This window comes from Sorex fumeus, unplaced genomic scaffold (genome assembly GCF_029834395.1).
Source record: "Sorex fumeus unplaced genomic scaffold, SorFum_2.1 ptg000010l, whole genome shotgun sequence".
In the NCBI taxonomy this organism is placed as follows: domain Eukaryota; kingdom Metazoa; phylum Chordata; class Mammalia; order Eulipotyphla; family Soricidae; genus Sorex; species Sorex fumeus.
Genome location: NW_026606067.1, coordinates 40,126,229 through 40,139,288, shown reverse-complemented (window position 1 = coordinate 40,139,288; position 13,060 = coordinate 40,126,229). Strand labels below are relative to the sequence as shown.

At 36.3% G+C, this 13,060-nt stretch overlaps 1 protein-coding gene across 2 annotated transcripts in view; it reads right to left on the bottom strand.

Annotated features, from left to right (window-relative positions):
• Positions 1-13,060, bottom strand: part of NAALADL2 (N-acetylated alpha-linked acidic dipeptidase like 2) — a 1,034,250-nt gene that overhangs the window by 374,676 nt on the left and 646,514 nt on the right. For both annotated transcript variants that reach the window (XM_056110705.1, XM_056110706.1), the window contains exon 6: positions 10,757-10,900. In XM_056110705.1, the coding sequence (XP_055966680.1) occupies positions 10,757-10,900 (144 nt within the window). The remainder of the gene's footprint in view (positions 1-10,756; positions 10,901-13,060) is intronic.

The following is a 13,060-nucleotide window of genomic DNA, read 5'->3' as shown; positions in this document are numbered from 1 at the left end:
TATTAATATCTCTCTGGACCCCTTGTTAATTTTTAAAGAAATTAATGTACTTAATATTTCGGGCATTTCAATGACTTATATTAGAGGTTTCTTTTGTATGTGACAGACACATTTTATGGATTTTGACAAATGCAAGATAATTTATCTAAATTTCACACAGAGCAGTATCTTTGTCCTAAAACTCCTGTGCTCTTCCATCTCTTTGTTTTGAGCTCTTGGAAATAACAGATATTATAACTTTATCTCCAATTTTTTTACTTTTTCAGTCATCTAAAGAAACTTGTATGTTTTGTAACAAATTCCCCGAGAATTCATGGGAGTATTCAATTATAATTTAATTCATGAGAGCAACATACTGAGATTATCATGCTGAGTGAATTTAGACAGAGGAAAAAAACAGATACAGAATAGTTTCTCATATGTGGGATATAAAAAAAAAACAGCAAAAAAATAAGAAATAGATAAAAGTGAGAGAATCTGAGAGCTGGCCTGCAGAATGACCTGACCACGATAGGGTGTGAGATAAAGGGTAGGATATTGATACAAAGATGGAGGGAAGTAAAGATTGTGGTGATGTTTGAACACTGCAAGCATGAAATCCTATAAATAACAATATTGTAAATCATGGTGCCTAAAATTAAAAAAAATAGTAGTAATGCATATGAGTAGTATGCATTATTTATATACGGTGCAGCATATATGTGTGTATATATGTACAAATACATTCATACATATATACCCATTTTATGCCTAAATTGTTTAAACACAACTTTTTTTTTTCTTTTTGGTTCATACCCGGTGATGCTCTGGGGTTACTACTGGCTCATGCACTCAGGAATCACTCCTGGCGGTGCTCGAGGGACCATATGGGATGCTGGGAATCGAACCTGTATTGGCCATGTTGGCTGCGTGCAAGGCAAACGCCCTATCTGCTGTGCTATTGCTCCAGCCCCTAAACACAACTTTCTAAAATTTTGTATATACTTTAAATTTTTGGTATGTGTCGAAAAGTCTTGTTTTGTGTTTATCAATTATACCACCAATGCTATGATTATAAACTTATTACAATTTTTATAAAATAATATAATGCAAATAATATGTAGGAACATGTGTACTATATAAGCAATATGTAGCACTGTAGCACTGTCCTCCCGTTGTTCATTGATTTGCTTGAGCAGGCACCAGTAACGTCTCCATTGTGAGACTCGTTGTTACTGTTTTTGGCACATCAAACATGCCACAGAGAGCTTACTAGGTTCTGCCTTGCGGGCGGGATACTCTCCATAGCTTGCTGGGCTCTCTGAGAGGGGCAGAGGAATCAAACCCAGGTTGGCCACGAGCAAGGCAAACACCCTACCTGCTGTGAATAAAAAGACATGTATAAACTCTAGAGTGGCTATGGAGAGCCCCAGTGGCTCTCCCTCTTGCCCCCCTTGCTTGGTCGCTTTGGGCTGCTCCCCCAGCCGGGGTGGCCCGTGCCATGGGGTGGACGGAGGAGGAAATGAGGGCCAAGCCAGGTGGTGGTCAGGGGCCGTTTATTCCATTCTCCCCACGTGCCTGTTCCAGTCTCTTTGATCCCCCCATTCTAGTCTCACACTGCCCATCGTTCCCATCTCCTCCTGTCTCTCCCACTCATCCCTCCGTGCTCCATTTTGTAGCCTGGGCTCTCTCTTTCTCTCTCCACACACTGCTTCTGTATTCTTCTTTTACATTCTTCTCTCTCTGTCCCCCTTGCTAGTCTCTCCACGCTCCATCTTGCTGCCCTGATCTCTCTCTCTTTCATCTCTCTCCAACTCTCTCGTCTCTCCCAACTCCCCAGCACTGGCAGTAGACACCACATCCACTCCCATAGCAAAATCTAGGTAAGAAAGCCCTTCCTGACTGCCCATCAGGCTCAAGGTCTGAAACACCACCTAGGGGTGTTCCTCTTCTCCTGAGTCCAATGACTTAATTAACATCTTAATTAACATATTATTTCTGCTTCGTAATATTAGTTATTTTGTATGGACACAGTAAGAGATACATTGAGTTTGTAGGGCCACTCCTTGGGGACATCTTGCTACAGACTCAGGCTATAGTGCTCAGGCCATATTAATCTTTCCTTACCATAGCAGGGTTCAAATCTAGTTATTACTTTTAGGATCATGGCAGAATTTGTCCATGACCAAGATCTTAACTTACAGCTAATCATTATGGCACCTTGGCCAGGCCCATGTCCATGCCAAGGTAGTACGTAACTCACACACAGCTTTCCCTGGGTCCATCCAGTACCTCACTGGCACCCTGCTTTTAGGGGTGCTAGGAAGTGAGGGCCTGCTCGAGCAAATCGACGATCAATGGAAGGGCCTTTACCTTTACCTTTACCTTTAGGAAGTGAGGGCAAATGTGGCTTAAGTTGAGCAAACAGATGTCCAGGAGGAAAATATCATTCAGAGTCAATTAACTCCCAAGTTAAGGAAGCATAGCACTGTCTGTCTTCTTGTGTCCATACAAAAAGGACATTGCTCTGAATTAACTATGCAAAGGACTTATGAAGAAGAGAGAAGCAATATTTACAAGTCCACAGAGAACAAAGACAGAGGTTACAAATAAACACAGAGGAATTGGGGCACTGTGATGGGTACAATCCAATAAACCTAAGTTCCCTGCACCAAGGCAGAAAGGACAAACCAATGTTATCCTACAAAGATACATATATACTTAATTACATTTTGTGTTAATAGACAAATATTAAAATGTTAATAAATTGATGAGGCATGATTTTGTAGCTTATGGAATTAAATACTTTTGTGAAAAAGATTTGGATATACTTTCTACCTTGGACACTTATTTCTCTCTGCCAAAACCTAGGATGGGATTGTTTGCTCCTACTACTTAGATTTATAACTCTGAAAGTGAATGCTAGTTGGTAAATTCAAGTAAAATGAGATTTTCAAAATATCATTGACTGTCGATCAATATACAACTCAAACAGATAGGAACTGTGCACTGACTTAACCTCTTATCAAAAATAAAAATTACTAAGATGTCTAGAGAAAGATATATAGATCTGTATATGAGGACCAAAATCATGTAAAAGAAATTTAACATAACAAACATATGTGCCACCCAAAATAAACAGTGAAATAAATGGCACATGAAAATTTAGTTAAGCACTATATTTAAACTCCAGAAGAGAAGGAGCTGCATGCATAACTAGAACAGATTATGTTTTTAAAAGGAAAATTATAGTGATAGATAAAGAAAAGTTGGAATAAACCCCTAAGTAGATAAAGATGGTCATTGATAAAATAGATTCAAGAGTTAGTTAGGTTGAAAATTCCCCCAGGGAATTACAGTAAAAGGATAAAGGGAATAAGTACAAAAGTACAATGAAACAATACAGTGGATAGAAATAATAGGTATCTTTTGAATTCCAAACTTTGAATTCCCAAGCCCTTCCTTCCTCTCCCTAAATGAGTCATATTAAAGCACAATTAGGCATTTTCAGCCACAGTTGGAACCTCCAACATAATGCCATGAGAACCCAGGAAAGTCGTTAAAAGTATAAATATAAGAAACAAATTCAAACATCTTAGAATGATGTAGCAGAGCCTATGAGGACCCAAGTATACATGGACACAGGCAAGAAGATCTAAAGAGTGAAATTAAGCAATTTTGGGGGGAAATAGTGCATCCATTAATAATGATCGAAAAAGCATTCCTAATGAGATGAACAACAGATGGTGTTGGGGCTTCACTTGGCAGAGGAAGTAAAGGACATGGATGGCGGTGCATACTGGATTGTCTGGGAAAGAATTAAATGATGAGAATGGCACTCCTGTGGATAATGAAGGTAGCAGAATGAACTGATTATACGCAGGGAATTGAGTGCTTCCTTATAAACAAAAGAAAACTTCATAGTTAATGAACATACTTGTAAATGTAGAAATATTAAACATGATAAATGTTAAAATCAATGCATCCATATTTTATATGTGTAATATAGACATGTGTGAAGTATATGTAATATGTGTACATACTTTCATAAGTATAAATCTATTATAAAGCATAAGTTGAAATTATGTTATATTTTCCTAGTTGTGTTAACTAGAGGGATCCAAAGACAAAAACTACACTCCAGTAATGAACATCTAGTTCAAAGAAATAGAACTCTTTAAATAAATGAAAAACAGTCCGATTGAGGCACTCAAGGTTAAAATAAAAATGGTACTTCTTTTTGTGTTGGATTCTAAGAAACTACTCAAAAGACTGGTGGGATTGTGCCAGAGTTAATGGAACCAAGGTGCAACTTTTTACTGTGGTCAGATCTGTGATAAATAAAATTAAACTGCGTGAAAATCAAAGATTTCACAGCGAGGAGAGTGTTTGAATTGCAGGTAGCTGGCCCTAACTTGATTCCTGGCACCACATTTAGTCCCCCAGGGGGCAATTCCTGAACAAAGTACCATCAGTAAGCTCTGAGCACAACTAGAAGTGCACTCAAAACAAAACACACACGTAAAAAGTAGTTGCATCATAAATAGTAAAATAAATTATGGATATAAATCCCAATTATTCAGTAAACCGATATTTTAGATATAAATAAATGCATAAACTAAAATGAAAATAAAATTCTTCTCTGCAGTTAAAGTGGACTATATGGCATATTTGGAATCTCAGTATTAATACCACCTTGGTAAATAATTCATTGAAAAAAAGAGCACAGAGATTCAAAAGAGCATAGTTAGAAGGGCTGGTAACAGGGTGTTTGCATGCATTCAAATGCTTATTTTTTATTTAAAAGACGATCTTATATGTGGAGACACAAGCATTATAAGTGACCAACATTATCACCAGTAATAAGAAACACTGAAATTACCAATGGGAAAATCAGTCTTTTGGAATAATACCGTCAAACCAGTGAAAGCATGAAATAATGAAAAAACAACAAAGACACAAATTAAGGGATGGTCTTGAGATACTTGGCACGCAAGGCTCGAGGTGACTAAAGCAAGAAATGTCAAAAAAGACAACTGTTCTAGGATGACATAGGAAGCTTGTCTCCTTGTAATATAGGAAACTATCTGAAATTATTCATTAGATACAGCACTAGGCAAATAGTGGACAAAAAAATGAAGGGCCTCTCTTTAGTTCATGATTGTAGTGCATCAATGTTTAGTTATTGAGTGTGATAGCTGTAATATTTGTGGATAAAAATGTAATCATTTATGGAAAAATGCAGATGTGAGAGTTTATACAAATATCATATTGGATGGTGGGTAAACTTTTTTCTATTATTAGACTTGTCAATAAGTTTGACTTTATTTCAGTGTAAAACATTTCTTTTAAAATTCAAAATTCCTGGGAAACATTTAGATGTAGTTTATTATTCAAAGAGTCAGCGCAGTTATGTCTGTCTATGTATTGTTGCTCTAAAATGATATTGCTAAGCTCAAATTTACCAAATGTTTTCTGCCTTTTATGTTTAAAAGTTTGATATCAGCTTTAAATTTCACATCTGAAGTTCAAAGATTTTAAAATAACAAAAGTACATTTCACTCAGAGAGCATCTGTACTCAACTTGCGTGAAGAATATAGGTTCTAAGAAACATGAAAGTAGTTGCATCCCCCTAGCCCTTAAACTCATTATGATCAGAGAAATGTATTTGTTACAAAAATTATGGTTCAGAAGTAATTCTGTATTCCATTTCTGTTGCTATTAAGACTGTACTAATTCTCAGACTTCTCCCAAAAGCAAATAAAACTTCACTCCACTTAACCTGTAATATACCCAATTCCTACCAAGTATCCCCGTTTACAAGAAATATTTGAAAATTAGCAATTGCTACCAACTCTTAATATCAATTCCAGTATCAAAGTTTTTTCTTGATATCCTGAACACTTCTATTTTCAATTGAATTTTTCTGAGCTCAACTATATTCATGTATCTGAGACTTTTGCTTTTATCTCAATTTTTCTGCATCCCAAGAATGAGAATCTGCTTTAGAATAAAAAAGTTGATTGGGACTATGAAACTTATTTATTTATTTATTTTATTTTCTCATATTTATTTATTGAATTGCTGTGGGAAAAGTTACAAAGCTTCCAGGTTTCAGGTTTTCATTTATTTATTTGGTCACCCAGGAAGTTGAAGTCTATGGACTACAACTCTAATTTCCTGTCTCCTGGTTTTATTTAGGGTTTAGCAAAGAGACCAGTAATAAATAATCATTGGGTTCTGTAATAGAAAGACTGTGTTAATTTTTTTCTATCACTCTAGCTGGTTACAATGTCACAACTGCTATCAGGCTGCCCACTCTACAGCTTCTATTTGATAATTGTTATATGCTGCTCCCTCTTTTTCTCTACTTGTCCCTTCCTACTTAGAACTAGTCATGGCATAGTTAACTATCCGCCTCTTTTTACTTCTCACTGTTGAAATAATCATGAGGTTGGAGCAATAGCAGATCAGGTAGGACACGTGCCTTGCACGTGGTCAATCTGGGCTTGATTCCCAGCACACCGTATATTCCTGCAGGCACTGCCAGGAGTAATTCCTGAGTACAGAACCAGTAGAAATCACTGAGCATCTCCTGGGGTGACCCAATAAGCCAAAAAAAAAAAAGAGAGAAATAATTATTATCAAAATATATATCAAGATATGTTCTAATCGGCTTCATCATATAAAACATCTATGGCATTTAGTTGGAATACCTGTAATTTAGAAGGAGTGACAGAAACTTGGAAAAATGATCTGTAAGAATTTGAGAAACTGAAATCTGTTCAGAATTATTGGAGATAGAGAAAAATTTGTTAAAGTCATTTTGCTTAAAGTATGCATCTCAGATTATCTTCACATCTTCTGGAAAACAAACTAGACTGTAGATTGAATCCCAAAATCAAAACTGTCCTGACCAAAAACTGGAAACGAGAGAGAAGTACTGGGTGAGTGAATGACAGATCTGTGTCACCCTCGGTAAAACCAACCTGCACTCCCCAGGAAACAGAGAAATGACTGTACTTTCTGTGGACTTTGGACAATAGGATTCCCACCTATGTTCACTCAGTTTAAGACCCTTGATGAATAGTCCTTCAAAGTGATTTCTGAAGCTTTTTTTCTCTTTTGTCCAAGGACTTCAGACTGGCAGCTCATGAAGGCTGATCTTTAGTTCCAGGAATTACTGTTATCAGCTTCTAGCTTCCACTCCTAGGTTCACTATGAACTGGCTTCTTGAAGAGACATAAAATTGGGGTGTCACCATTAGAGCTAAGTGACTCCTAATATATAGCTTGTATCTTTCGTAGCCCTGAAAAATTGTTCCTACAGAAGTCCAGACCATTATTTTTATATAAAATCTGCCCACCATATCTACACGTATGATATATCAAAGACTATGATTGCTTGAATAAAAAATATACATGCTCCCCTTGTTATTTTTCTTGTTGTTGATGCATCAATTATTCTTATATAAAATAATAGTGTTATTGTCTCGCTGTTTTGATCTGTTTTTAGATCTACTAAGGAAGGAATTCTTTTTTGTGGAATATTAAAAAGCCCACACAACTTAATTTTAATACCAAGTTGTTTAACTGTATAGTGCATCTATGCCTAGAGAGAGAGAGAGAGAGAGAGAGAGAGAGAGAGAGAGAGAGAGAGAAACATTACTGATGGACTCTAGAGTAAAAATGATTCTAGTTTAAAATCCTGATACTTATTCTTGGTCATGTTTCACCACATCTACATCATTCTATTTTTTTCCTTTCTTTTTTTGCGGGGGGAGTCATTCTTGATGATGCTCAGGGGTTACTCCTGGTTCTACACTCAGGAATCACTATTGGCAATGCTCAGGAGACAATATGGGATGCCGGGGATCAAACTCTGGTTGGCAGCATGCAAGGCAAATGCCCTCCCCTCTAGATTATCGCTCTGGCACCATATCTGCACCATCCTTAAATAAAGCCCTATAATATGCTTGATTATATATGCCAATAAACCTGAGATAATTAGGATCAACTTCTAGAGATTGGGAAGTGGTTCATACTACTCATATTTCCAAAGATAGCTGATAACAGTTAAAAAAATTCTAGAAAAACAAATATGGTAGGCAAACTTTCCAACACTATTATCTGAACTTAAGGGGACTCTGATTCAGTATATATAAAAAGTTAAATGGGCAAAATCAGTAATTAGCTGATATTCACACATATATGATCAAGCCCTGTCCAAGGTTCTGAGTGAGGATTTTTTATACTGAAAGCTTATACTACTATACTAAAAGTAGGACTATCCTTATAAATTTCACAGTTATAATGTGTTTAATTAATTCTAATCCATAAACCACAATGATTGCTTTTATTTCTAAAAATTAACACATTTCCTTATAATTGTGTCCTGTCTTATTTGTGATAAATATTATTGTGAACAACTCATGCATTTTATGTGTTTATAAGAAAACACTAAAATCAACTATCTGCATGATAAACGTTATTGCACAAAACAGTGGGGAAAAACATCATTATCCTATTTTTAACATTATTTTAAATATAACACCTCACTCAAACTACTCAGTTTGTTAAAATAACTTTAACAAGTGTTTTCCAGTCACCAATTGTTCTGAGACAGATTTCAGTTGGGAAATAGAAATATATTATTCTTTATTTTAAAAGTGATTAAATAGAAACACATTTATTTTATCATCTTTTCAATTTAAACATATCTGTTTGTAATTTTCTACAAGCAATAAAAATGACCATAATCATGGCAATACTTTATATTACATGATCCCTTAGAAACCAAAATCACAAAATCACAAATCATCCTGTTATTCGTCAATTGCCTCGAGCAGGCCCCAGTAATGTCTCCTTCATCCTAGTCCTGAGATTATATTCAAGGCTCTTTAGGAGAATGAGACCCATCATTGTTACTGGTATTTGGCATACTGGGTACACCCCAGGGAGTTTGCCAGACTCTGCCGTGTGGGCAGGCTACATTCGGTAGCCTGCCAGTTTGTACAAAGTAGGAATGAGATAATAAGATGTCATAATAGGATGTCGCGTGGATGCAAATGCGGCTGCGCGCTTCCAGGAGCTGGTTTTTATAGTCTCTGAGTCTTGGCCGTTGATGGGATTACCCTTAGAAACCATGGGAATTTAAACAGGTGAATTCTTTACACTTTGTCTTCTAATCTTTCTTCTAACCTTTATACATGTGGGCCAACTTGTTAATCAACACTTTCATGATGTAGACACCTAACATACTGTGAAGTAAATTGATGAAATTGTTCGATACGGATGTTGTTTCATAATATAATATATGACTTCATGCATATGTAATCATATATATCACTCTATGATTCCCTTAATTATTTGAGACATTAGACGTATTTCTATCAAACCAGACCTATAGGTTTTCAGTGGGGTGTGAGGAAAGACATTTTATAGTGTACCTAGCGACTGTCAGCTTGCTAACAGCATGTTAGTGATCAGAATACAATAGGTCAGAATAGTTAGTTGAACTGATTAACTGATTAACTAAATCCAAACTTAATCTGATATTTTACGATCTGGTGTATTTTAGACAACCAATAATAGAGAGTGTCATTTACCAACCTCACGGCAAACCCTGGCAAGCTACTTGTGACATATTTGATACGCCAAACACAGTAACAACAAGTCTCACAATGTTACTGGGCCCGCTCGAGCAAATTGATGAACAACGGGAGGACAGTGGCAGTGACAAATATAGCCATGATCAAATTGTGGGACTTGGAAGATAGCAAAAGTCAAAGCAAACAAAACACTCCTGAGGGCTTCTTCATTCCCACTTTGAGGACATAGGTTTATTATTTTCTCTAGTTCCACTTTACTCAATTGATAATCAGTTTAGGAAGCTCTTCATCTATGGGATTTGAAAAGCATGAATCTCCACAGAGAATAATCCTAAATGTATTCAGTTATTTTTTTTAGACTTCTCCAAAGCATTTATTTTGTTATGCTTTGTTGTCATGTCAAGAGAAAAACAGACAAGATAAAATGTGAATAATTAAGCCGCTGGTTCTGGACACAAAAACACAGCCTTCATGTTGAATTTCACAGTTACTAGATCTCAATTTAACAGTATGTAAAGACCCTTCTTTAGAACTCAGATGCTGAGACTGGAGGCAGAAATTTGATTCTGCCTAGGGCTTTTATCCCTTTACAGGTAGCTTAACGACTTTAGTTTTTTGGCTATGTGGTCCAACAAGGCTGACAAACTGCACCAGAGTACGAGAAGCATCTTAGGCGATGATGTGTAAAGACGGGGGGATTTTTTAGTCAATTGCGGGAATTAGGCTTTAATGCTTTCTACTAAAAGACTTCATACCACAGATAGCTGATTGCTATCCAATGAATCTTGGCAGCAACAAAACTACTGAAGCTGAAATCAGGAACTTTGTTAAGCAGATTTTCAAGAATGGACAAAATGCTTCATTTGTAAAGCAGCTTTTCAAAAAAAATATTGTTCTAGTGCAAAATACTGTTCTTTTTCTAATCTCTCAGTTTGCTTAACTCATAGTCTTTAACATAAATACCTTCCAAAACCACCACTTAAAAAGCCCCAGGAAACATATAAATTCCCCCTCATCAAAAATTATAAATATACACATATAATTATATATACACATACATGTATCTCTATCTATGTACATGCATGTATAATTATAGTCCCAAACATGTTATGAGATGTAAATGGTCACGCCATTTTACAGACATAAGAAAGACAGAAATACCTTACCTTTATTTGGAAGTTCTAGAGGGTTACAGGCCCCACTTTTGGCTTTATCTTTTGATGAAGAGATGAGTTTTCCAACAAGAGATGCTGAGACAGGCTGCACTAAGAGAGACGTGAGGTTTGTTCGGTTTTTCCTGAAGCTTCCATCTGTATTCCCAACAAAAAGAAACAAAAGCCTTAGTATATAACACTTGAAATGCGGGTATGTTTTTCTTTTTCCATTATAAGTAGTAGATCAATTAAAACTGGTAAATTTAAGCTTGCTGGTCTGTTTCCTAACTATTGACTTATTAAAAATGATTTACAGTACTTCATAGTAAAATTCCATCCAACTATGAGTTTGCATGTTAATAATGGTGGGCTGTATATATAATTTCAATGATTTTCACCCATAAAACTCCATTGAAATGTCAAGAAAATACAATAGAGGCATTCATTCACAGTAGCCAAGAAAACAGAAGAGACAATAGCAGCAAGACTGCAAAAGTTGACACTTCTGCATATTCAAATAAATATTAACTTATGCAATAAACACAGAAGACCAAAATTTCAAAGTATGAAAGGAAAACCTAAGTAGGGAAGCAGAGATAAGTGGTTTATGCCAAAGAACCCAGAAGGCTTAGGCATGGAATGAGCAGCTTACTATTAAAGCAGGACTAAAAGGGATGAACTAGCAGGATTTGATGAAATCTTGCCTGACGGAGGTTTCTCTCTCTAAATTCTACTCACTCAATTATGTGAACAGCATCTGTTATACTCTCCTTCCTTCACTCCCTTTCACAGAAAACTGAAGGTGAGCCATTGAATAAGAGATACCACAAAGGGTTTAGGATGAGTTCTATACTTTGACAGCATGGTACTATGATTGCTAGGAGTATTTTGATAGTTTATTCTCTTGGTGTCCAGAATCCTTGTTACCAGCAGAAGAAACGGTGGTAAATATGACTAACTCAATGGGAAAAATACAAAAGGATTGAAAATCTGGAAATCCACCAGTAAAACAATATCACCAAGGTATCTTATTTAGAGCATATTTATCAGTAAATTCTATCCATCCTCAGAACTTAAAACGATTTAGTTTTGCCATTTATAAGCAAACCTTCTTAGCCAAGGGCATCCCTAAGAGATGCACATATAGCAGACCTTGAGAGAAAGAATAGAAGGTCAGGAGACTGGAGAGAGGCCTAGAAGAAGGCAAACACAAAAGGCATACCAAATTCATGCTAATGTGGAAAAAAGAGTGTTATCAAGAACACCAAATGGTTAGTACTTAACACTTTTTTTGGTTTAGGAAAAAAATCAATTACTATGTAAAATAAAAAATGTCTCAAAAGAGAGCAAATGGTTGTTTGAGAATCAATGCTATCACAGTATAGAGAGGATTTCTGTTTTTTTAGTCACAGTGATACAGAGAATGGCATATCAACAAAAAAGTGATATCATTCTTTTGGTTAATATGAATAAAGTTAGAGGTGAGAAATCATGGAGACTTGTGAAAGAAAAATAAACCTTTATCTTCTGTAAAGGTAGGTCAATATAATGGATTAAACTGAAAGAGGAATTGAACTCTGAATTATGCTATTGAGAGACATTGTGGTAAGTATAAAAGGCAGGTAATGCCTAAAAGTGCTGGAAGCAATTAATTACTTGATTTTGGCAGATAAAAAGAAGAGAGAAAGGACAAAGGAAAAACGGGAGAAGTGACACACCGATTTCCCCAATTATTCAAAGTTAGAGTGATCTTATAAAACCTTTCAAAGCCAAACTGGAAAACCGGAAAAGGAGTGATAGCGGTAGGGCTTTTTTCTTGTGCAAGGCCAGCCCAGTGGAGCTGAGTTCACTTCCTCCGCTCCTCTTGGAGAGCCTGGCAAGCTACCGAGAGTATCTCGCCCACACGGCAAAGCCTGGCAAGCTACCCATGACGTATCCAGTATGCCAAAGATAGTAACAACAAGCCTCAACGTGGAGATGTTACTGGTGCCCACTCGAGCAAATCCGTTAACAACAGGAGGACAGTGCTACAGTGCTACATGCAGTAAGATGGTTTTAGTATTTCCAGACATCCAAATTAATTATATGAAGGAGAACACAAGAATATGGAATAGCATGAACATATATTCAAAACAGAAATGATATCATAAGTTCACAACCTATACAAACTCCAAGAAACCAGCTTGCCGGGGCCTCTTCTCATTGCGTAAGTTTATCCTTCCTCTACAAGGACTACTACAAAACAAATTATGGGCATTTTCTTTTTCACCTCTTCTGAAAATGAAATTCCTCTCTGCATTCCATTAAACAGTGAGT